A 26607-nucleotide genomic window follows, 5' to 3' on the forward strand; every position below is an offset into this window, starting at 1 on the left:
TTCGGCAAACCGTATCACGCCTCCATTCTGCTCCTCCCCACCTATAGGCAGAGACTTAAACAGGAAGTTCCTGGGGTTAAGACTGTTCAACATTGGTCTGACCAATCGGATTGTTTTGATCACGTGGACTGTGAAATGTTCTGGATCGCCTCTGAGAAAAGTATCGATGTATACACACACTGACTAGGTGACTGGGTTAATCAGGAAGTGCATAGAGGATGTTGTTCCCACTGTGACGATTAGAATTTATACAAACAGAAACTCTGACGGCAGCATTTGCACAAAACTGAAAGCGCGAACCACCACATCTAAGGTGACAGGGAACATGGACGTGTACAGTCTAGCTATGACCTCCATAAGGCAATCAAACAGGCAGAATTACAGCACATGGACAAAGTGGAGTCGCAATTCAACGGCTGAGACACGAGACGTGCCAGGGATTCCAGACAATCACAGATTACAAAGGGAAAGGCTGCCACGTCGCGGACACAGACGCCTCGCTCCCGGATGAGCTAAACACTTGTGCCCGCTTCGAGGAAAACACTGAGCCGCCAACGCAGGCCCCCGAAAATCACAGGAACTGTGTGCTCTCGATCTCCGTGGCCGTCGTAAGTCATTTAAGTGTGTTAACCCCGACAAGGCTGCCGGCCTAGACGGCATCTCAAGTCACGTTCTTAGAGCATGTGCAGACCAGCTGGCTGGAGTGTTAATGGACATATTCAATGGTGAAGGCGCCCCAACAGCAGCTCTTCAACCTCAGGAGGCTGAATAAATTCACCTTGGCCCCTAAGACCCTCACAAACTTCTAACGATGCACCATTGAGAGCATTCTGTCGGGCTGCATCACCGCCTGGTATGGCATTTGCATTGTCCGCAACTGCAGGGCTCTCCAGAAGGTGGTGCGGTCAGCCTACTGCTTCATCGGGGGCACACTGCCTCCCTTCCAGGACATCTACAGCACCCGGTGTCACAGGAAGGCCAAGAAGATCATCCAGGACCTCAAGCACCCGAGCCACGGCCTGTTCAGCCCGCTATCATCTAGAATGCGGCGACAGTACAGGTGCATCAAAGCTGGGACCAATAAACTGAGAAACAGCTTCTATCCCCAGGCCAACAGATTGTTAAACAGTCACGCTAGCTGGCCTCTGCCCAATACCCTGCCCTGAACATTAGTCACTGTTACTAGCCACCACCCGGTACTGCACCTTAAAGAATGCTGCCCTATTTACATAGCACAACATTGAACACTGTCGTCTGGGTCATATCACTTTCCACGCCAGCCAACTTAATAAAAGATGGAAGTATATTGTCTCACATCCACCACTGGCCCAGTGTGTGTGTGTGTCGCTGTGTAACCAGAGTTGTGCTTTGTGACAGCAGCCAGATGCTACACACCGTGGCAGCCCAACCCCGGCCAGGCGCAACGTAAGGAGCACATTAAATCCCTAGAGAGAAAAAAGTTTTTAAAAAACAAAACACAATAATAACAACCGGCCTACGAAGCAAAGCAAAGCGCTGGCTCTATTGGTAAATGATATTAGTGAGTGGAAAAGCTAGTCTCAGTGTTTCTAATACGGTTGGGGGGGGGGGGTCATGAAAGCAGCCATTTCCTAATAAAGCCTTCAGAGTATTCAGAACCATACCGTGGTCTCTACTCTAACGTCACTGGGACGCAAACCAGGTCTCCCATATAAAGTGGTCTGAAACATTCAGGGTTGGGGGAAACCCATATCCACTTTAAAAAGGAAGAAATTACATGTAGCGTAACAGTGTTACGTCTGTTGCTTCATGCATTCCCCCAAACTACTAGAACACGTGTGATGGCAGCGGAACAGAGTGATCAGACACAGGAGTCATGCGGTGTACAGCAATTCCCTATAGGAAAACTGTCTTTGTGGTGGGTTCCGCTAGATCTACTATGATATGTTTACAACTTTCACTGCTCTGGAACAATGTTTCACTACCATTGTCAGCTGCAGGGAGCTGATCCATGCGGTGCACTTATGTTGATTTTGAGACTGCCCAGTAACTCATCCTAAACATCGCTCCAGTCACATATGGAGTTCATAAGATGCAGGTGGTGAGGGTAGGCAACAACACATACACCACACTGACCCTTAACACGGGGGCCCCTCAGGGGTGCGTGCTTAGTCCCCTCCTGTACTCCTTGTTCACCCACGACTACAACACTATCATTAAGTTTGCTGACGACACGACGGTGGTTGGCCTGATCACCAACGACGAGACAGCCTATAGGGAGGAGGTCAGTGACCTGGCAACAACCTCTCCCTCAACGTCAGCAAGACAAAGGAGCTGATCGTGGACTACAGGAAACGGAGGGCCGAGCATGCGGGGCTGTAGTGGAGAGGGCTTCAAGTTTCTCGTTTTCCACATCACTAATACCCTGACTACACCGCTCGCATCACAAAATAAAATGTAGGAATCTATGGTATCCAATTATTGCACCCACACTGCTCGCGCGAGCCAACGAACGTCTGTGTTGCCAAGGGCTAATATAGAAATCATTTCTATTTCTGACGCAGATCCCGCTGCAAGTCCTGCCTCTCCCATCTCCTCATTGGTTTATAGAAGCAGGTACCCACATGCCATCTCTTCATTGGTTATACCCACGTGGGTGATTGAAAGACGAACTGTTTTGCCGGTTGTCGTGGTAATACTATGAAAATGTAGATGCCAATCACCATATAAGTTCAAAGATGAAAAAGCCTGGAAGGAGGAGAGATGACTAGAAACGATTCGGTTGACCGTTTTATGTGTGGATTAATTGTCGGAGTAGAGGACCTTGTGCATTTCAGGTAAAATAACAACTCAATGTTTATATCCCAGGCCAAATTAGCTAGCAACAGCAAGCTAGCTAAATAGGACAAATTATCTAGCTAGTACAAGCTAACTAGCTAAATTGCCATACATGTTTAATCCTTTTCGACCTGTCCCCAAATTAATGTCATTGGTTCAGAGTTTGTTTTGATATTTTAACCTGCATGTCGTGATCGCGTTTGGTGTAGGGGGACAAAATTAATTTATGCACGATAGAGCACGATAGCGCACGCGAACACGGTTTGGGTTCCGTGTAAGGAATTATGGAATGATGTAATCATGGTCTATACAAGTCGTGAAGGCACAACAATGCCTCTTCCCCCTCTGACTATTTGTCATGGGCGCTGAGATACTCAAAAAAGTTATAAAGCTGCACCATTGAGAGCATATTGACTGGCTGCATCACCCCTTGGTATGGCAACTGCTTGGCATCCAACCGCAAGGCATAGAACAGAGGGTAGTGCATATGGCCCAGTACATCACTAGGGCGGAGCTCCCTGCCATCCAGGACCTCTATACCAGGTGGTGTCAGAGGAACACCCTAAAAATTGTCTGACTTAAGTCACACAAGTCATAGACTGTTCTCTCTGCTACCGCACGGCAAGTGGTAACAATGCAGCAAGTCTGGAACCAACAGGACCCTGAACAGCTTCTACCCCCAAGCCGTAAGACTAATAAATATTTAAATAGTTAACCAAAAACAGTAGCTACCAGGACAAGCTGCATTGACCCTTTTTGCATTAATTCTTGACTAATCACATACACTGCTGCTACTGTTCATCTATCATGTTGCCTAGTCACTTCATCCCTACCTATATGTACATATCTACCTCAATTACATCGTACCCTTGCACATCGACTTGTTACTGGTACACCGTGTAAATAGCCAAGTTACCATTACTTCATTGCACATTTATTTCTAGTGTTATAATTGAAAAATAATCTACTCGTTTCCCTCTCTACATTGTTGGGAAGGGCCTGTAAGTAAGCATTTCACTGTTAGTCTACACCTGTTGTTTACAAAGCATGTGACAAATTAGATTTTGAGATAATGGACTGAGAACACATGACCTCACCATTATCTGGCTCTCACCATTATCTGGCTCGCCAACCACATATACATACATGCACGCACATACGTACCATCGTACAGTACGTACTCATAAACGTACAGCACTGATATCCCTCCTTCGACATGACAGTTACTACAGACATTAATATCAATCAAATGATACAATCCTCAACCCTTTTTTTTCAGGCTAGTATTTTAACTCTAAACTTGGCAGAGAAGCAGAAGAGACGGAATATTTAGGGAAACTCACCACAGAAAAAGGTCACCGGGCTATAACTCTAAAAAACCCTGGAAATGTATGAACCTTTCATGTAGAATTTAAATCATCAAAATACATAAAACATACTGTGAAAAAACAGTTTCTAGATTTCAGTCTTGTTGCATAAAGCACATACTCTAGAATGTTTAAACATAAAATACTATTTACCCGGGATCCACACATACTATTTACCCGGGATCCACACATACTATTTACCCGGGATCCACACATACTATTTACCCGGGATCCACACATACTATTTACCCGGGATCCACACATACTATTTACCCGGGATCCACACATACTATTTACCCGGGATCCACACATACTATTTACCCGGGATCCACACATACTATTTACCCGGGATCCACACATACTATTTACCCGGGATCCACACATACTATTTACCCGGGATCCACACATACTATTTACCCGGGATCCACACATACTATTTACCCGGGATCCACACATACTATTTACCCGGGATCCACACATATTGTCCCAAATAAATGGTACTGCTGATGAAGGTCATAACCTGCACCCTTTATCTCTCTCCTTTGGGATTTTCAGTCTAGGCTTATTTTCATTTGCTGTTCCCCCCCATCTCTTTCTCTTTTGTTGTTGGACAAAGGCAGATGGCAGCAGTTTGGATAGCAGCTAGCTAGCAGGTTGCATCAAAGTCATTTGAACCCAGCCACCTGTTGGAGTTAATTGCCCTGCCTAATAAATACACTGGAGAGATTCGCTGGCTTGAGAAAGAGACAGCGACGGGGAATGGAATGCAAATGTATATATATTTGGTGCTAAATGATTGAGGGGGGACTCACACAGGTCAACACATTCAATTCACTTTCATCAGCCCAGACAGGGCAAGAGTTTGGCCCCTTTTCCAGAGAAGAGTGAGTGAGTGTCTGCATGCATCCCAGTTTTTCCATATTTGTATTGAGAGTTTCCAGGCCATTCAAAGGGATAGGAACACAGGAACAAGGCTCCAGTACAGATGGACATGATTGAGCCATCCAAAACATGTGTAACAACCTGTAGACCTCTGCAAACTCTAAGGCTGTTTCCCACACAATAACTTTTCAGTGCCATCAGACCACCTGACACGTTTGTCACATCTTACCTGGGAAATAGTTGGTGTGCCTGACAGATATGTGAGTGGTCCATGGTCTTACCTGGGCGATGTTCTTGTTGATCAGGTAGACTCCATATTCAAACTGAAAGCGTTCTCCTCGAGGGTACAGGGGGAATCTGTGAGAGCAGGGGAAGAGAGGAAGAGGTGATGAGTGTACAGTACTGGAGCAGGTGGTTCACATAGGTTAGATTGTATTCTTTGTTGGTTTAACTTTGTGAGATTCACCAACTAGACTTCTGAGCACTGTGAAGTGAATTCCTTCCCTGTTGACACTGCCATGTATTACTACAGTCCGTACCTGGCAGGGTACAGTTTGGATAGAACACTTCAGCAGAAGCCGAGTGAATCTAGATAAGCCTGTTCTGAGTCTATGATCACATTCACATATGGACCGCTCTCCCACCGCACTCACCCCCTCTCTCACCCCACTCCGCTCTCCTCCCACCCCAACCCCCATCTTGTTAAACTAAAATATCAAACAAGCTCCGAACTGTACAGGCTGCATACTGTAGGCCCATCAAACAGCCTGCCCACCTGCTTCTACACTACAGGGAACAAAGACAGACCGACAGATGGAGAGGCTCAGTGGGATTCCATTGAGCATTCAGGTGCCAGTCAGATGTCTAGGTAGCAGGGCAGGCAGACACACAGTGCTGAAAACCCCTGGATTGTTTATGTGGAGATATTGGAGGGATGGCCCCAGGCCAAGCCTGCTGACACCCTTAGTGACAACAACGCTCTCCTCTCATCCCATTATGGCTAAAGTCAGCCTCATCCCCCATGAAGAACGGTTCCTGTCATTATATGTTTATGTATGCTAACCAACTGAGAAGATGTACTGAGAGATACGCCCAGGGCACAGTCTTACTCTGCTTGCTCACACACACACACACACACACACACACGCTTACGTTAACCCTGTACAACAGCTGACTTCTCCTCTGCTGTCAGGCTCAGCAGTCAGTCTAGGCAGGTGGTGTGAGCGAACATCCGGCCCTCTTCCCTCCCCTCCATATCTCATTCCTGTCAGGGGCCATGGCTGTGCCCCGTGGGGCATGTTATACTGTTAATCCTTTGTTAGAGGAGACATGCCCTCTCCCCTCTAACTCTGACCCTCAGATGCCGGAGAATCAGGGCCGAGGAGCGCAGGGCGAGAGTCGGGAAGCCCTCCTTATCATACCACTGGTACATCACTGTTACAGGGCAAGGTGCATGAGGCACTGACTGTAGCCCTGCAAGTGAGGGAGCTGGCTACTGATCTAACAGAGCTGCCGTAGCTAGCCTATCTCTAATGCTTTAACACTTTAGTACACACTGAAGTGTAGTCCTTATCGTCTGCCCAACCATACACACAATAACTTAAGTTTCTTGTGAGGTGCATTACATAGAAACTGTTCACCAAATAAAGTAGACACATATTAGACACTGTTCATTTGACAGATGGAGGTAAACACTGTTGTAGCCACACAGCCGGAGACACTTGTTCTACTCCTACATACTCTGACTAGTCAAACCCCAGCGGAAGCTACGTGCCAGTGGTAATATCTCATGACCAGGAAATAACTAACAGAGGGAGAAAAAACATCACACACACTCTCATAGCAGGCATTCCAACAATCACTTTCTCCTGAAAACATATGATTAGTTTGCTGATGAGAGAGAGAGAGGCTGACATGTGCACACACACAGAAAAGCAAAGGCACACATGAACACACACACACACACACACAGTTTGCCATCACGGGGAGGTGATTAATGAGTGCTGTCCAGTGGGTCTGAAATCACACTGAAGGGACTCCGGTTCACCAAACACCAGGAATTCCTCCAATACGTCCAGTAAAGTCAAATATATTATAACACACCAGCAGGGGGGAGGGGAAGAGGAAGTCAGAGGTGTCAAAGAGTGGGGGGATATAGGGAAGTAGAGAGAGCAGTTAGAGAGGAGACAGAGAGCAGTTAGAGAGGAGACAGAGAGCAGTTAGAGAGGAGACAGAGAGCAGTTAGAGAGGAGACAGAGAGCAGTTAGAGAAGAGACACAGAGCAGTTAGAGAGGAGACAGAGAGCAGTTAGAGAGGAGACAGAGAGCAGTTAGAGAGGAGACAGAGAGCAGTTAGAGAGGAGACAGAGAGCAGTTAGAGAGGAGACAGAGAGCAGTTAGAGAAGAGACAGAGAGCAGTTAGAGAGGAGACAGAGAGCAGTTAGAAGACACAGAGTTGGAGAATAGAGAGAGAAAGAAGAGCCAAGGGATGGAGAGAGAAGGAGAGGGAAGGGAAGAAAGAGAGAAAAGAGGGGAGTTGGAGTGGAAAGCAGTGACTTTTATCACTGGGCCAGTCTTGTCTTGGCGTCTGTGATAAAACTATCTGTTACACAAGCGGGATGAAGTGGATCACAATCAGCCTTGGAGCAGCTCTCCAGCCCTTCATCCATCCACAGGCCAGAACACACACACACCTCCCCTTTCTTGGTTCAATTATAATTCCTCTCTCGTCAGACAAACACACACAGATAGACATGCACACACACATGCATGCATACACAAAATGTATGCGCATGCACGCACCCACCCACCACAGGTTTCCTTTCCTTCATTAAAACAGATCTATTACTACCATGTCCTGACCCTCTAACACACCACTCCTCTGGCAGCTCTGTTGAACGCCATCTCTTTGCACACGGCAAACTAAATATGACACTGACAGGCACCATGACCAATACTGTCTTTGACATCTACCTAAAAAAATACAAAAATATATATATGTTTTGCTTAATGAGATAAACCTGGACTGTCAAGGAGCCTAAAACAGAAACAGCCAGTGGAGAACAGTAAAAGTAAAACCCCTCTCCTTCCCGCTCTATCTCACACGCCAGTAGAGCCTGAGATGTCGGCGTGCAGATGGACGGGTAGAGGAGATCTGTAATTAATAAGGAGAGAGGCGTGGGGAACTCTGTACGTCATAAAAGCAGCTTCTAACGGAAAGCTCCTTCTCTTTATGGGGTTAGAGTATTTACACAGCCCTCCGGCTAATCAACCCAGCCAGGCCTCTACTGCAGGCAGGTCCAGGCCCCCTCACAGACAACCATAAAATGTGATAGCAGGAGAGCCCGTGCCTCTTCTGTTCTTTTATGTGTGTGTGTACAGTATCTCTTCCTCCCTCTTTCACTTCCCTTCAGTCTCTCGGTCTCGCTTCCTCCCTCACCTTGATGTACAGTAGGTTGCTTATTAGAAGAGTCTATGTAATTGTTCTCTCTACACAGGAAGGACCAGCTGAAGGCCACCAGTGTCTACGGAGTATGGTCAATTGCACCACAGTGCTTGGTCTTTTATGAGTGACAGTTAAGTGGCAACATTCACATTTTACTGTAGGCTGGCTTTTTGTGAGGGGGATCCAGGAAAATGGAGGACAAGCAGTCCAAAGACCAGGTTTTGTGTTGGACTTGGTAAGCTACACTGGCTGGCTGGGGATTTCGTTAGTATGGCTATGAAGTCGATGATTGGACCAAGATGAGAGTTTAGAGTCATTTTAAACCTTGACCCCTGACCTAACATGGTCATCTTCAGAATAGACTGACCTTTTAAGAGACCAAACAGACTTTTACAGAACAGCAGGTTAATGAGTGCACCTTGCACATACAGTGTGCGTAATAGGGCACTTGTTTCTTTCCCCCCTAGGGGCATTACATTGTACAAGCCTAAGTGCTGTAGGGTTGTAAAGGGTGATATTATAGCTGTGCTGCAGGTGGGTGGTCGGATAATTCAGACTTAATCTGGACCTGAACAACGTTGAACTATTCCCAGTGACTCAGTGGCCTGCTGTAATGTACACACAGCCTGTGATCGTTCCGCCACAGCACATCTGTCCCACCAAGAGCCTGTTTACATATAACTAATTAATATGCCAAATGTACAAAACAACAGCTCTGGTTCACATAGTGGAGTTGGGAGTTAGCCACCCGTAACCATTACTTACACTTAGCTATCCGTGGCTGGCAAAAAGTCCCCAGAAGTTCCCTAGAATGTCTTTAATGTGCGATTTCAAACACACCAGAACCATAAATCATGTGAGGTCTGCTTTTTAAAAAACACCTGCCACCATGCAACTTTCATGGATAATGGCACCGGTTACTATATAAATCACAGGGAGTTGTAATTTCCAATATTGGATAAATTATTACATTGAGCATCTGTGAATGCTATTTTAATGACTGCCACACTGCTCCGCTTACAACTGGGGTAACTCTAACCGCAACGGCATCTTGGAGCGAAAGCACTGCTGTAAAAGTGTCTCCTGAGTGATGTGCCATCCGGTTGCCCGCTCAGTCACTGTCGTTTCGTCTGTTTTCATCATCAGACAGAGACGCTTTTAGACGATGCAGCAGCCTGTCGGTGGTGTTTTTTCTTCTTCCACTCTCCCTCTGCTTTCATCTCTCTCTCATTGTTTTAATTAGATCCAGAGAGCTGGACCCAGAGGACAGGCCAGCTCTCTATGGGGCTAGCTAGCTGCTCCCTCTCCCTCCCTCCCAAGGAGCGCCTCTTTATTTATCATGGGGAATCTAAACTTCCTCCCGTGTGCAGCCTTTTAAAACGGTCCATTAAGTGCACGCTGACCTGAAGTGAAACGGACAGAGAACAGGTATTTAGAATGTGTGTTCCCAATCTTGTGGCAGGCCATACGGCTGACTGCTACCACAAGGTCTTCATGCGAGAGAGGAGAGAAAGAGAGAGATGGAGAGAGAGAGAGACCATGCCGCTATTGACATTAAGATAACACTAGTCAGGTCAACGGTTACCCAACCATGAAAAAGCTGTGTAAAATATCATATGCAGATGAACTGAGCCAGCTGAACCATTCCATTCAGTGAACGATCATAGCTATAACTTCAAAATACGTTTAAGGCAGATAATGTTGGTTAATCGCTCAGCACTTCGGTTATTTTCCGTTTTTTAAAGAACTAATTGATGTCGGTTACATTATTTGACTTCCATTTTGTTCCGTTTTTTTTCTGTGAGCTCAATGCACACATCGCACAGTTTCTCTAGAGATAAATCCGATCCAGCCTAAACAGTGTAGTTTAGTGTAGCGATGTAGTAGGGAGTTGTAGTTTCCAACAGGCCAATATTCTTCATAGTTCAGCACATAAAACGTGGTAATTAACTACAATGACCATAATCCATTGCACATCTACTTGTCCGATCTGTGTTTCTTTTACACCTGCTACAGAAGAGACATGCAGAATACGCGGTCTTGAGGTGATATAGAGAGCAGCTGTTGCTTCCCGAGCTATCTCTACCTGAAAATACATGATCTAAGTGATTGATAGTTGTTATTCAGCAGTCATAAAAGTATGCATTATTTACTACTAAAATAGTGATTGTCAGACAGCAGCTCTATAGAGACGAGATGATAACTTGGAATTAAATAATTGACATAACACACAACAACTGAAAAATGTTATTAAAGTAATGTGAATAATTTATGGTCAATAATAAATTATGAGCAGTAAATGGACAGTCACTACCATCATGGGACTTTTATTAATAGTTTTACTCTGTGTTACAGCATTCAACCCACAAAATGCAAAGTGCATTTAATGTTTTTTCATTTTTTTACTAGCGAAATCCGTGATTGTTATTTTTAATCAAACTGAAACCGAACCGACCACAAAAAGCATTAATCACTCAGCACTAAAAGGCAGATGCTTATTATTAACGTCTTATTTATTTAATTTATTATTAACGTCTTATTTATTTAATTTATTATTAACGTCAGACCGACAGATTCCACGAGACTGCTAAATAGTCGATTAATGGTACCCAAACTATCTGCACTGACTCTGTCGTGCACTGACTCACTACACTGTCACTCCCACACAAAACCCTCACACATACAAAACCCTCTCACACACTAAATATACATATACACACACACACTTTTCTGCTGCTACTCTGTTCTTCATTTTACTCTATTATCATCTTTCCGGATGCCTAGTCACTTTACCCTGCCTTCACGTAGTATCTACCTCTAATACCTCGTACCTCTACACATTGATCTTTACTGGTACTCCCTGGATATACAGTTGAAGTCGGAAGTTTACATATACCTTAGCCAAATACATTTAAACTCAAGTTTATCACAAATCCTGAAATTGAATCCTTGTAAAAATTCCCTGTCTTAGGTCAGTTAGGATCACGACTTTATTTTAAGAATGTGAAATGTCAGAATAATAGCAGAGAGAATGATTTATTTCAGTTTTTCTTTCTTTCATCACATTCCCAGTGGGTCAGAAGTTAACATACACTCAACTAGTATTTCGTAGCACTGCCATTAAATTGTTTAACGTGGGTCAAACGTTTCAGGTAGCCTTCCACAAGCTACCCACAATAAGTTGAGTGAATTTTGGCCCATTCCTCCTGACAGAACTGGTGTAACTGAGTCAGGTTTGTAGGCCTCCTTGCTCGTACACACTTTACCAGTTCTGCCCACAAATGTTCTATAGGATTGAGGTCAGGGCTTGGTGATGGACACTCCAAAACCTTGACTTTGTTGTCCTTAAGCCATTTTGCCACAACATTGTAAGTATGCTTGGGGTCATTGTTCATTTGCAAGACCCATTTGCGACCAAGGTTTTACTTCCTGACTGACGTCTTGAGATGTTGCTTCAATATATCCACATAATTTTCGTTCCTCATGATGCCATCTATTTTGTGAAGTGCACCAGTCCCTCCTGCAGCAAAGCACCCCCACAACATGATGATGCCACCCCTGTGCTTCACGGTTCGGATGGTGTTCTTTGGCTTGCAAGCATCCCCCTTTTTCCTCCAAACATAACGATGGTCATTATGGCCAAACGGTTCTATTTTTTTAATCATCAGACAAGAGGACATTTCTTTGTCCCCATGTGCAGTTGTAAACCGTAGTCTGGCTTTTTTATGGCGGTTTTGGAGCAGTGGCTTCTTCCTTGCTGAGCGGCCTTTCAGGTTATGTCGATATAGGACTCGTTTACTGTGGATATAGATACTTTTGTACCTGTTTCCTCCAGCATCTTCACAAGGTCCTTTGCTGTTGTTCTGGGATTGATTTGCACTTTTTGCACCAAAGTAGGTTAATCTCTAGGAGACAGAACGCTTCTCCTTCCTGAGCGGTATGATGGCTGAGTGGTCCCGTGGTTTTTATACTTGCGTACTATTGTTTGTACAGATTAAAGTGGTACCTTCAGACATTTGGAAATTGCTCCCAAGGATGAACCAGACTTGTGGAGGTCTACAATTTTTTTCTGAGGTCTTGGCTGATATCTTTTGATTTTCCCATGATGTCAAGCAAAGAGGCACTGAGTTTGAAGGTAGGCCTTGAAATACATCCACAGGTACACCTCCAATTGACTCAAATTATGTCAATTAGCTTATCAGAAGCTTCTAAAGCCATTATGACGTTTTCTGGAATTTTCCAAGCTGTTTAAAGGCACAGTCAACTTAGTGTATGTAAACTTCTGACCCACTGGAATTGTGATACTGTGAGTTATAAGTGAAATAATCTGTCTGAAAACAATTGTTGGAAAAATGACTTGTGTCATGCACAAAGTAGATGTCCTAACCGACTTGCCAAAACTATAGTTTGTTAACAAGAAATTTGGAGAGTGAAATGTGTTTTAATGACTCCAACATAAGCGTATATAAACTCCCGACTTCAACTGTAGCTCCACTCGTGTATTTTATTCTATTCCTCGTGTTAGTAACTATTTAATTTACTTTTTATTTTTTTTATTTTTTACTTTGCATCGTTGGGAAAGGTTCATAAGCATGTATTTCACTGTAAAGTCAACACCAGTTGTATTCAGCGCATGTGATAAATGCAATTTCTCAAAGCACAGGGAATGGATGGATCCTAAGTAATAGAGTTGAGAAATTGACAAAGTGATGGCAGAGTAGAGGAGAGATCTGGTGGATGCCTGAGGCATCAGGGCATTGGACCACTGACGATGGGGAAGCAGCCTGGAGCTGCCTGGGGAGCAGCCTGGTCTCACTGGCCCACTCTCAACCCATCTTCTCTGGATTACAGGGAGGTTTTACAGGGTAGCAGGGCCAGTCAACCACTTATACAACTGACCCATCTGGCACACCAGAGAATCCTTCCTTTTCCCCCAGGACATTCAACTGACTTGACCATTACAGTATTTCCCATTGTCCTCAAATGTTACTGTACGATAAAAAGATAAGTGAAAGTATGTGCCTGACTAGTCTGTGTCCTGTCATTGAGCAACTATTCTACTATTCTAGTCATCTCCATTTACCACCTTTCCTCTAAATACACCCTCCAGCCCCTATTCATTCACTCCACACTGACTGAGACTTCTCAACCCAGGTGTAGAGGGAGCATTAGTTCAGCTGTACATCGTTTTGCCTGCTCTTACTGTGGCTAAATGGCAACCTACATAAAAGCCAAGGCGGTCATTATCTGAGACGGCAGGTCTGGAGTGGAATATAACAGTAATGCCCTCGCTCTACAGGTCAAACATTTCTATATGGCTGGCACAGTCAAGAGAACCTAAATGGTTGTTAGGCTCCAATTAACAAGCACAAAAAAAGCCAAAAAGCCATTACGCGAGGGATAGGAAAGTTTTGTCTTACTCGACTATATGATGAACTGTAGGTGGTGTTAAAAAAAAAGGTAAGTTGGCTCCTTGGGAATATGAACATGAGGAATTTTCACATTTCACATTTTTAACTAGACTGGCAGGGTACGATGTAAGAGATGTTTGGCCTCCACAGAATCAGTCACAGTCGAACAACAGCTCCACAGTGGGGACACTCAGCTCCATCTAACAGCGACCATGCTTTGCCAAGACGCCACTGGCATCTGGAACACACCACTCAGAGAAAGTAGTACACAGACAGAAGAACGCCCCACACCACCCCACAAGTGCCAACTGGTGACCAGAGAAGCATAGTGAGTGGTGGATGAATTGAACACCTTTGGGATGAATTGGAACGCTGACTGCAAGCCAGGCCTAATCGCCCAACATCAGTGCCCGACTTGTGGCTGAATGGAAGCAAGTCCCCACAGCAATGTTCCAACATCTAGTGGAAAGCCTTCCCAGAAGAGTGGAGGCTGTTATAGCAGCAAAGGGGGGACCAACTCCATATTAATGGCCCATGATTTTGGAATGAGATGTTCCAAGAAGCAGGTGTACACATACTTTTGGTCATGTAATATAATGGTGTATACAGTATGGAGAGTACTTGACTAGAAAAGGTTTGTACAGCAGAAGTTTTATACAATGAACCATTACTAGAATACAGTATATACATGTGTTAAATGACTATGTACATAGGGCCTCCGTCTCTAAAGTGCAGGGTAGAGTACCGGGTGGTAGCCGGCTACTAACCGTGACTAAGGTCCAGGGCAGGGTAATGGTGACTGTTTAACAGTCTGATGGCCTGGGGATAGAAGCTGTTTCTCAGTCTCTTGGTCCAAGCATTGATGCACCTGTACGGTCTCCGCCTGGTAACGGGGCGAACAGGACGTGGCTTGGGTGGCTGAGATCCTTAATGATCTTCTTGGCCTTCCTGTGACACCGGGTGCTGTAGATATCCTGGAGAACAGGCTGTGTGACCCCGATAATGCGTTGGACTGAAGGCACCGCCCTCTGGAGAGCCCTGCAGTACCAGGCGGTGAAACAGCCCGACAGGATGCTCTCAATGGTGCATCTGTAGAAGTTCATAAGGGTCTTAAAGTAGTTTCTTCAGCCTCCTGAAGCCTTCATACATCACATCTATATGAAGAGAACATTTGAATTCATCAGTGATGTGCACGCCGAGGAACTTGAAGCTTTTGACCCTGTCGATGTGGACATGTGGTCTCCTGTAGTCCACGATCAGCTCCTTTGTTTTGTTGACGTTGAGGGAAAGGTTAGTATCCTCGCACCACTCCGCCAGGCCTCTCATCTCCTCCCTGTATGCTGTCTCATCATTGTTGGTAATCAGGGCTACCACTGTTGTGTCATCAGCAAACTTGAATGACCGAGTTGGAGAGGTGCGTTGCCATGCAGTCATGGATGAACAGGAAACACAGGAGGGGGCTGAGCACGCACCCTTGTGGAGCCCCTTTGTTGAGAATCAGAGCGGCGGATGGGTTGTTGCCTACCTTCACCACTTGGGGTCAGGAAGTCCAGGACCCAGTTGCAGAGCAAGAGGTTCAGATTCAGGGCCTGAGCTTCATGATTTTTAAAATGTATTTCACCTTTATTTAACCAGGTAGGCCAGTTGAGAACAAGTTCTCATTTACAACTGCAACCTGGCCAAGATAAAGCAAAGCAGTGCGACAAAAAACAACACATAGTTACGCATAGGATAAACAAAGGTACAGTAAATAACACATTAGAAAAATCTATACACAGTGTGAGCAAATGGAGTAAGGAGGTAAGGCAATAAATATGCCATAGTAGCGAAATAATTACAATTTAGCAAATTAACTCTGAAGTGATAGATGTGCAGATGATGATGTGCAAGTAACAATACTGGTGTGCAAAAGAGCAAAAAAGTTAATAAAAACAATATGGGGATGAGGTAGGTAGTGGGCTATTTACACATGGGCTATGTACAGCTGCAGCGATCGGTAAGCTGCTCAGATAGCTGATGCTTAAAGTTAGTGAGGGAGATAAGTCTCAAACTTCAGCGATTTTTGCAATTCGTTCTAGTCATTGGCAGCAGAGAACTGGAAGGAAAGGCGGCCAAAGTGGGTGTTAGCTTTGGGGATGACCAGTGAGATATACCTGCTGGAACGAGTGCTACGGGTGGGTGCTGCTTTGGTGACCAGTGAGCTGAGATCAGGCGGAGCTTTACCTAGCAAAGACTTATAGATGACCTGGAGCCAGTGGGTCTGGCGACGAATATGTAGCGAGGGCCAGCCGACGAGAGCATACAGGTCGCAGTGGTGGGTGGTATATGGGGCTTTGGTTACAAAACGGATGGCACTTTGATAGACTGCATCCAGTTTGCCGAGTAGAGTGTTGGAGGCTATTTTGTAAATGACATCACCAAAGTTGAGGATCGGTAGGATAGTCAGTTTTACGAGGGTATGTTTGGCAGCGTCAGCGAAGGTGGCTTTGTTGCGAAATAGGAAGCCAATTCTAGATTTAATTATGGATTGGAGATGCTAAATATATGGGTCTGGAAGGAGAGTTTGCAGTCTAGCCAGACACCTAGGTATTTGTAGTTGTCCACATATTCTAAGTCAGAACCGTCCAGAGTAGTGATGTTAGTCGGGCGGGCGGGTAGCAATCGGTTGAAAAGCATGCATTTAGTTTTACTAGAGTTTAAGAGCAGTTGGAGGCCACGGAAGGAGCATTGTATGGCATTGAAGCTTGTCTGGAGGTTAGTTAACACAGTGTCCAAAGAAGGGACAGATGTATACAGAATGGTGTCGTCTGCGTAGAGGTGGATCAAGGAATCACTCGCAGCAAGAGCGACATCATTGATATATACAGAGAAAAGAGTCGGCCCGAGAATTGAACCATGTGGTACCCCCATAGAGACTACCAGAGGTCCGGAAAACAGGCCCTCAAATTTGACACACTGAACTCTGTCTGAGAAGTAGTTGGTGAACCAGGCGAGGTAGTCATTTGAGAAATCAAGGCTGTTGAGTCTGCCGATAAGAATACGGTGATTGACAGAGTCGAAAGCCTTGGCCAGGTCGATGAAGACGGCTGCACAGTACTGTCTTTTATCGATGGCGGTTATGTTATTGTTTAGTACCTTGAGCGTGGCTGAGGCGTACCCATGACCAGCTCGGAAACCGGATTGCACAGCGGAGAAGGTACGGTGGGATTCGAAATGGTCATTGATCTGTTTGTTAACTTGGCTTTTCGAAGACTTTAGAAAGGCAGGGCAGGATGGATATAGTTCTGTAACAGTTTGTGTCTAGCGTGTCTCCCCTTTGAAGAGGCTTTCCAATCTTTAGGAATCTCGGACGATACGAAAGAGAGGTTGAACAGACTAGTAATAGGGGTTGCAACAATGGCGGCGGATAGTTTTAGAAAGACAGGGTCCAGATTGTCTAGCCCAGCTGATTTGCACGGGTCCAGGTTTAGCAGCTCTTTCAGAACATTTGCTATCTGGATTTGGGTGAAGGAGAACCTGGGGAGGCTTGGGCAAGTAGCTGTGAGGGTGTGCGGAGCTGTTGGCCAGGGTTGGGGTAGCCAGGAGGAAAGCATGGCCAACCGTAGAGAAATGCTTATTAAAATTCTCGATTATCATGGATTTATCGGTGGTGACAGTATTTCCTAGCCTCAGTGCAGTGGGCAGCTGGGAGGAGGTGCTCTTATTCTCCATCAACTTTACAGTGTGTTAAGACATTTTTGGAGTTAGAGCGAGAGGATGCAAATTTCTGTTTGAAAAAGCTAACCTTTGCTTTCCTAACTGACTGTGTGTATTGGTTCCTGACTTCTCTGAAAAGTTGCATATCCCGGGGACTATTCGATGCTAGTGCAGTACGCCACAGGATGTTTTTGTGCTGGTCGAGGGCAGTCAGGTCTGGAGTGAACCAAGGGCTATATCTGTTCTCAGTTCTACATTTTTTGAAAGGAGCATGCTTATTTAAGATGGTGAGGAAATTACTTTTAAAAGAACAACCAGGCATCCTCAACTGACGAGATGGGGTCAATATCCTTCCAGGATACCCGGGTCAAGTCGATTAGAAAGGCCTGCTTGCAGAAGTGTTTTAGGGAGCGTTTGACAGTGATGAGGGGTGGTCGTTTGACCGCGGACCCATAACGGATGCAGGCAATGAGGCAGTGATCGCTGAGATCCTGATTGAAAACAGCAGAGGTGTATTTGGAGGGGAAGTTGGTGAGGATAATGTCTATGAGGGTGCCCATGTTTACGGATTTAGGGTTGTACCTGGTGTGTTCCTTGATGATTTGTGTGAGATTGAGGGCATCTAGCTTAGATTGTAGGACGGCCGGGGTGTTAAGCATGTCCCAGTTTAGGTCACCGAACAGAACGAACTCTGAAGATAAATGGGGGGCAATCAATTCACATATGGTGTCCAGGGCACAGCTGGGAGCTGAGGGGGTATATAACAGGCGGCAAAAGTGAGATACTTATTTCTGGAGAAATTCATTAAAAAAATTAGAGCAAGAACTGTTTGGGCATAGACCTGGAAAGTATGACAGAACTTTGCAGGCTATCTCTGCAGTAGATTGCAACACCTCCCCCTTTGGCAGTTCTATCTTGACGGAAAATGTTGTAGTTGGGGATGGAAATCTCAGAATTTTTGGTGGCCTTCCTAAGCCAGGATTCAGACACGGCAAGGACATCAGCGTTGGCGGAGTGTGCTAAAGCAGTGAGTAAAACAAACTCAGGGAGGAGGCTTCTGATGTTAACATGCATGAAACCAAGGCTTTTACGGTTACAGAAGCCAACAAATGAGAGTGCCTGGGGACACACAGGGCCTGGGTTAACCTCTACATCACCCGAGGAACAGAGGAGGAGTAGGATGAGGTTATGGCTAAAGACTATCAAAACTGGTTGTCTAGTGCATTGGGGACAGAGAATAAAAGGAGCAGATTTCTGGGTGTGGTAGAATAGATTCAGGGCATAATGTATAGACAAGGTTACGGTGGGGTGCAGGTACAGTGGAGGTAAACCTAGGCATTGAGTGACGATAAGATGTTGCATCTCTGGAGGTACTAGTTATGCTATGTGAGGCCACCCCATGTGTGGGAGGTGGGATAAAGGAGGTATCTGAGGCATGTTGAGTGGGGCTAGGGGCTCCACAGTAAAATAAAACAATGATAACTACCCTAAACAACAGTATACAAGGCTTATTGACAGAGAGAGACATAAAGTGATCGCAGGTGTTGATTGGGAGAGCTAGCTAAGACAACGGGTAAGACAGCAACAGCTAATCAGCTAAGATAACAACAACAGGTAAAATGGCGATGAATGGGCAGAGAGGGTCAGTTTAAATTTTTAAATTTTACCTTTATTTATACAGGTTTTTTCCTCATTGAGATAACATCTCTTTTCCAAGAGAGACCAGTTAACTACACACAGGGCCTGAGTTCGATGCTGGGCCCGACAGAAAAACAAAACAAACCAAATGGAGTACCTTGATTAATGAACAGGTACAGGTGATCATATGGTCCAGTGAACAGCAATAGATGAAACAGGGAAGTCGTTACACGCTAGCAAGCGGGAGACACGGCATTCATAGAGTTAGCAGGCCGGGGCAAGCAGAAGCGTCTTCAACTACGTCCGACAAAGGACGGTTGAGGGCACATCGGATGGAATTACGTCGGCAGTTGTGATAGATCTGCGGGGCTCCGTGTCGACAAAGGGTCCAGGCCAAACTGGCAAAAGAGGTAATGTAGCTGGAGTAATATCGCTTGCTAGCCGGGAGATGCGCCTGGCTCAAGGCTAACTGGTGCTAGCTTCGGGACAAGGGCGTTAGCCATTATGGCCCCTCGGTAGCAGCTAGCTAGCTGAGATGATCCGATGCAAAGGTCCAGAGCTTAAGGCAGGAATTCGGCGATGTAGTGGCTTCTAGTTGTGTTAGTGAAGAGTCCGGGAGGCATCAGCTTTGTAGCTGAGTGATCATAGGGTCCGCTGAGCAGGCCTGGTTCAAAGGCTAGCTTCGGGGCTGGGCCACTCGGTAGCAGCTAGCTGCGAGGATCTGGAATAACGGTCCAGTAATGGAGTAATCTGGAGTAAGGGTGGAGAAAAGCAGTCCTGATATGCTCAGGGTTGATATCGCGCTGTGCAGACTGGCGTTGTACAGGCTGCCGGGTATTATCCGGGGGTAAAAGCGGCTGGTGTCTGAGCTAGAGGTAAAATCCGCTAGCAGTGGCTAACAGTGACTAGATAGCTAGTCGTTAATTAGCTGGTTAGCATCTGATGGCTAGCTTCTGATGGAGGTTCTAACTATAAGGTCTAAAAATAGCGGATCCGTATACCATTAGGTGAGACAGGTTGCCGGAAGGTATATTTAATTTAAAAATGGAAAAAGAGATTGAAATATATTCAAAAAATTACTAAATTTACATGGGACAACGACAAACACGTCTGCACTGCTAACCCATCTTGGATTGATGTATAATGATGTATAATGATGAGCTTGGAGGGGAACTATGGTGTTGAAGGCTGAGCTGTAGTCGAAGAAAAGCATTCTCGTATAGGTATTCATCTTGTCCAGGTGGGATAGGGCAGTGTGCAGTGCAATGGCGTTGCGTCGTCCGTGGATCTGTTGGGGCGATATGTGAATTGTAGTGGTTATAAGGTGGTTGTTGGGTAAGGTGGAGGTGATATGGTCCTTAACTAGCCTCTCAAAGCACTTTATGAGGACAGAAGTGAGTGCTACGGGGCGATAGTAATTTAGTACCTTCACTTTCTTCGGTACAGGAACAATGGTGGACATCTTGAAGCAAGTGGAGACAACAGACTGGGATATGGAGAGATTGAATATGTCTGCAAACACACCAGCCAGTTGGTCTGCACATGCTCTGAGGATGCGGCTTGGGATGCAGTCTGGGACGGCAGCCTTGCAAGGGTTAACATGTTTTACTCACGTCTCCCCCCGGAGAATGAGAGCACAGCAAACTTGGTGAGCAACGGGGGTCCGCGTCGGCGGCTCGGTTGTTTTCTTCAAAGTGGGCAAAGAAGGTGTTTAGCATGTCCGGGAGGGAGGAGTCAGTTTCCTTGAGGTGGCTGGCACTGGAAGAGTAGCTGGTTGGAGTGACGGGTGGTGGAGACCCCCTGTGAGCCCCTCCAGCTGCCATGATGAATCTCAGGGGAGGAGAAGAAGAAATGGGCCGATGCTGGCTGTAGTTGTCTCTGATAACGCCTCACACTCTCACCCTGCGCATGTTTTCGTTTAAGGGTTTGAATATATGACATATGGATGTGTGTGTGGAGGAATGCATGTATTTATTTACATGCCTTCCCCTGTGTCTGACTAAAACAATGATGAGCAGCATCCATACGTGTATGTGAGGAAGTATGAGAGAAAAACAGAGATAAACACACTGGGACCATCTCATCCTTACATGGTTATTCAGTTCAAGCCCAGAACAGTCAAAAGAGTTAGATGAGGCATTGGTCAGGGGTTACTGGGGGACTTAATGGGGTCCAAGGTGTCTACGGACCTGTTAGTTACTATGAGTTAATGAAGGGGTTTGGTATGGCCATTCTCTCTCTCTTAATTGGGCAAAAAGCATTAGCTTTTCAAAGAACAGTCTGCCTGCTACCCTTTCAACCACCTAAACAGCACAGCGCAGAGCAGAAAACACACTGCCATTCTCTTCCTGTCCCACTCTGGCCATTAGCCACCACTGACACGGGACTCACAGCTGCTCCTTTTACAGTAGGCCTGTGTTGGTGTAGACAAGAGGGGGGCAATAAGCCCCTATACCTAAACAGCCTCGTAAGGGGAACACGACACACCATATAATATTGTATTTCTACCGAATGCTGGTGATCTCCATCTGCTACAAGCAAAGAATAACAGTTTAATTTGAGCAAGCTGTGCAGAACCGGAGATGACAGGCTACGACTGTATGTAGCGTGGCAATATGCAATACAGACTTTGTGTTGCTTTTTAATGTCTTGGCGGTTGGCACTTTACTTACATTTATAATGAATCTATCTAGCACCAAAGGGATGAAATGTGCCCACATGTATACTATACCCAACAGTACAGTGTCTGATAATACCTATTTTCAAAGCATGTTGTTATTTTCATATTTATTTTTTTATCCGATGTGTTATTCATTTTGATGCCCATTATTTTATTTTCCTGGTCGAGGGGGGTCTTGCCTGGCTGTGCACAGAATGTAGAGGAATGTACAGTTGCATACCTGACAGCATATGTGTGCATTCCCAAACATGCAATTATCACAAGGCAACAGGAGTTTTGTTGGAAGCTTGATGCATAGTTACCGGATCCAAACAGATACAAATAATAATTTCAATACAGTGTCCTTACTGTAATTGTGGTGCCCGGTACAATTTAAACAAGATTAAAACAAGCAGGCTGGTACAGCCCAGAGGCAAGGCCCCAAGACTGTTATCCTTTCTTTGTGTCCATGGCAACAATATTATCCAACATATCCGTACATCTTAAATACCCCTCTCCATTCAGGTAAATTTGTCTAAATACAGTGTGGGTAGAACAGTGCCTAGCTTAGCCCCCTACGGTACAAAGATAAAGGCACAGGCCAAGGTGAGCAAAACAGGAATCTTCAACAATGTGCTTCATCATTATGAAAAATAGTACTGTCTACTGTCTGGGTTTTTATATGAAATGACAAAGGAACGTTCAAAACAGTGGTTGCGGCATGGTAAAGAGGATTGTAAAAAAATACCTGTGAGTGAACCATTTACATTTACATTTAAGTCATTTAGCAGACGCTCTTATCCAGAGCGACTTACAAATTGGTGCATTCACCTAATGAACCAGACACCGTTTGACATGCTGCATAACATACGGCTTAGCTGTCCAAAGCAGTCAAAAGTTTACTACTTGCACGGAATGATTACATCAAGCTTGTGACTCTAGAAACTTGTTGGATGCATTTGTAGTTTGTTTTGGTTGTGTTTTGGGTTATGTTTTGCCCAATAGTAACTGAATGGTGACTGGAGTAATTATATTTCTAAGTGAGTAGACAAGATGTTTATGAACACTTCAAAATTAATCATGATAATGCCATGATTAAGAAAAATCACAAATGAATCATAAATAATATTGAGTGAGAAGGTTAGAGACTTCAACAATAGGCTAACCTCTCACCATTACCAATAACAGGGGAGGTTAGCATGTAGTAAATTAGGTACTAAACTTTTGACTACAGTATAAGTGAATTTGTCCAAATGGGGGGACTAGATACATAAAGTGCTATTATTTCTAAATGGTAAAACAGATATGTATGAAAATACCCTAAAAAAAGAGCTGGCATTCTGTACTGTTGCCTAATATGAAACATTTTATCTCAAATATAAATATTTTCTTTCACTCTCCAAATACATATGGAGAGGAGAGTACATGCTGTCCTTATTTAGCACCTACAGTACATAAGTCCCTTGTTATGACCAGGATCACAATGAGCTCTCCAGTCGTTTAGAGTTTATCTCTACTCAACCGCAAAATTGTTGGGTACTAGGAATCCTTGGCATCCATCAACTGGCTACAGTAGGATTAGCTACTGTCCACATTTGGCCCCTTTCTGCCGTTGGCACTTTCTTATGACCAGGATCAATACCCTCCATACTCCTAGTTTGTCACTTTTGTCAACTATATAATAAAAAAAAATGTGTAACAGCATATGTGTGGATTGTTAATGAATGGAAAATGCACTTTGAATACTCAATAATTCAAATGTTCAACATAAACAACAAAATATTGAAGGCTGTTGTAGGTTGCTTACTCTCTCTCCTTCTCGCTGAGCTTGTCTGTGATGGTGTCCTTGATGGAGGAGCGGGAACCCTTGTGGATGACAGGATACCTGAGAGGGATCTGCAAGAAGCAGCTGATCATCAGCACCAGGTGGGCCGTGTAACCCAGGGCAACCGCCACGCTCCCATCATCCTTCGCTGTAGGAAAAAAACATAACCGAGGTCATTCAATTTCTGTTAGAAAGGTTTACTGTGAAATGGTAGCAGAGGGTTTGAATGAAAAACTGTTTAATTGGATCTGATTTGAAACACCATGCCTGTTAAATCACTTCAACGGCTGTGTTTTAATGGTTTATTACTACAACACACTATAATGCTAAGACTAGAAACTGAAGCTGGTCAAAATGGCAACAACCATCTCAGTGTTTCATCTTTTCACTTCAAAGCAAGAGGTCAGGAATGCTGTGACTGCAATACTAATAATGCATTTGATATACGTTTCATATAAATTAATCATATTGAAATGAAAGATCAAATCATGAAGGGCTCTAATAATTTCAGTTTCTATCCTCAGAATGCAAACAAAAAATAAAGGCATCACAAAATGGAAAACACTTTGGTAAGTAATCACACGAATAAAAAGCAGTCATTTATGTGGGCAAAGTGTTTTGAAAATGACACAAAGTGTGTTTTTGGTGACGCAACACACATGAAAACTTCAACTGCTGTAGAATACTGTACCTAATTTACTTCAAAATACCTCATATGCTTCAGAAATGTACATGAAAAGCAAGTGTCACATAAAACTAGCCCCTCGTTGGTCAATTATATTTTAAGGGAAAATGTGATGTTTCATCAACATTTCTGACTAGAAAACAGGCCCGCTGCCTGGAGCTGCTTTCTTTGACACCACATTAAGTTGTTTCAAGTTCACAACAGCAGAGCAGCAGGACATCGCTCCAGGCGAAAAGCTGATGCTTTCCAAATTCCCAAATCATAGTGCTTTTGTCTTAAATGTTTGGAATAACAGACTGCTGCCTTCGTGAATCTCAGACTAGTAGGGCTTAAATATGGTGTGTTGGTGCATATCTTCAAGACCCTGTATTGTATCATTATTGAGTCTGCAGCACCTCTGACACCAGCGCCGAGGCCATGGAGCTGACTATCTTTTAGACTGCCAATATTTTCACATATTTCCCCATAAAACTAGTTCTATCCAACATGAATGTCAGATAAAGGAAACATAAGTTTAACTGACATGTACTGGGGCAACTGAAGAACCCCAGCTAGCCTCAGATGACAGGGAAGACTTAGTCACCTCAGAGAGAGAGAAAGCACTGGGGGGGCACTTGTTTCCACCCTATGACCACCTTCTCCTTAGCAGCATCTCTCATCTCCCCTCTCATATCTCCTCCAGCCTCTCCCCTGTCTCCTCTAACCTTCACCTTATCCAGCCTCTCCCATCTTCACTCTCCCATTTCCTGTACCCTGTCTCTTCCAGCATCACCCTTCTACCCTCAGTCTCCACATGCAGGGCTGGTTGGATTAGGCTGTGCAGCCCTGACCCCGGTGGGTCACTAATCTACCACAGCCGTCCCCTGTATGTCAACCAACAACCACACAGTTCTGGACATGGTCGGCTTAACACTGGGCAGGCCCTCCTCCCAGGGAGGGCCACACAGAAATCAGAGGGTCAAAGGTCAGGCCTCCATGATGAGGTAGGGTCAGGGAGGTGGGGTGCTGTATAGCTGTTATGGTTAAGGTGGTTAGACAGGATGTGTGGCCAGGCAGTCCCTCTTTCTGACCTCCTGTAGGCCTCTGTCCATCTCACTCTCTGTTCTACAACACAGCCACACCACATGCTCCACATCAACATGAGAGGAAAGGGAGGACAAGACAGGTTGGAGGGGGGTTAGGAGTGTGTTAGGACATCTCTTGTAGCCCTCAGTCTCCTAGTACACTCACACCACATGCTACGTGGTTTACTCACTAGATTTCCACCACCCCCGAAGCGCGAAGCAGCCGCACACCTCCACAGGGGATGGGAAGCCACTCAACGCTGCAGACACAAACAACGAGCCGCCACGTCAGGACGGGGATGGAGGGGGTGCATGCTCACACCGGGTTTTGCGGTTGGAGTGGGGGTAGATCGCCTCGTATGAACCATCCTGATCTCGATGGATCACGATGGTTCGGGCGAGGCTAGGGAGGAGGCTGCTGCATCCAAGGACGAGCATGGATAGCAAATCTGACTTTCCACAACACACAGGTGTGACATGGAGGAAATGTAAGCCACTCTTGAATCATCATCATCATCCAGACCTCTGTCGTGTAAAGACGCGCACACACACAATCCTCATCTGCTGTCCACAGTAAATGAGGCAGACTTCCAACATATTTTGCAGATAATACTATGCTGTATAAATAAGAAATGAAGATATGAACTAACAGTCCAGCAGAGGGGTATGTAAAGAGAGAAACTGACTGAAACAGGAAGAATTCCATTTCTGAGTCTCATCCCTACACACTACCTCCCAGTTACCCATGGGTCTCACCACTCACTCCTTCGCCTTTTATCAATTAGATTTGCTACTGCTTCCTCTCTCCTTCATCCTCTCGCCTCCTTTTGAAACAGATAAAAGTTAATCAAGAAGAGTGAAAGTGGCTGGAAATGTGCTTGTTTGAAATGAGACGGTCCTTCTCCACTCGTGTCATTAGGCAAATGACATTTACAGGGGTAGATCCCAAAATAATTGTGTAAAGTGATCAAAAAAAGATTGAGTAAGTTGTGCAAGACATTTTATAACTAAGACAATAATTAGTATATTGTTTTTAAACGTGTGCATGTTTTTCTCCTCTGATACAAAGGCAGATTTCAAAACACTACGGCGGTAGGATAAACTTGTCCTTCTGCGCCA

General features: G+C 45.0%; 1 protein-coding gene across 1 annotated transcript in view; it reads right to left on the reverse strand.

Moving 5' to 3' along the window:
- LOC139537441 (UV radiation resistance-associated gene protein-like) overlaps nt 1-26607 on the reverse strand; it is a 142807-nt gene that overhangs the window by 66559 nt on the left and 49641 nt on the right. The window contains exons 12-13 of the mRNA XM_071338726.1: nt 23722-23887; nt 5348-5423 (exon numbers count right to left, since the gene is read on the reverse strand). Coding sequence (XP_071194827.1) covers nt 5348-5423; nt 23722-23887 — 242 coding nt within the window. The remainder of the gene's footprint in view (nt 1-5347; nt 5424-23721; nt 23888-26607) is intronic.

This window comes from Salvelinus alpinus, chromosome 13 (genome assembly GCF_045679555.1).
Source record: "Salvelinus alpinus chromosome 13, SLU_Salpinus.1, whole genome shotgun sequence".
Taxonomy (NCBI): domain Eukaryota; kingdom Metazoa; phylum Chordata; class Actinopteri; order Salmoniformes; family Salmonidae; genus Salvelinus; species Salvelinus alpinus.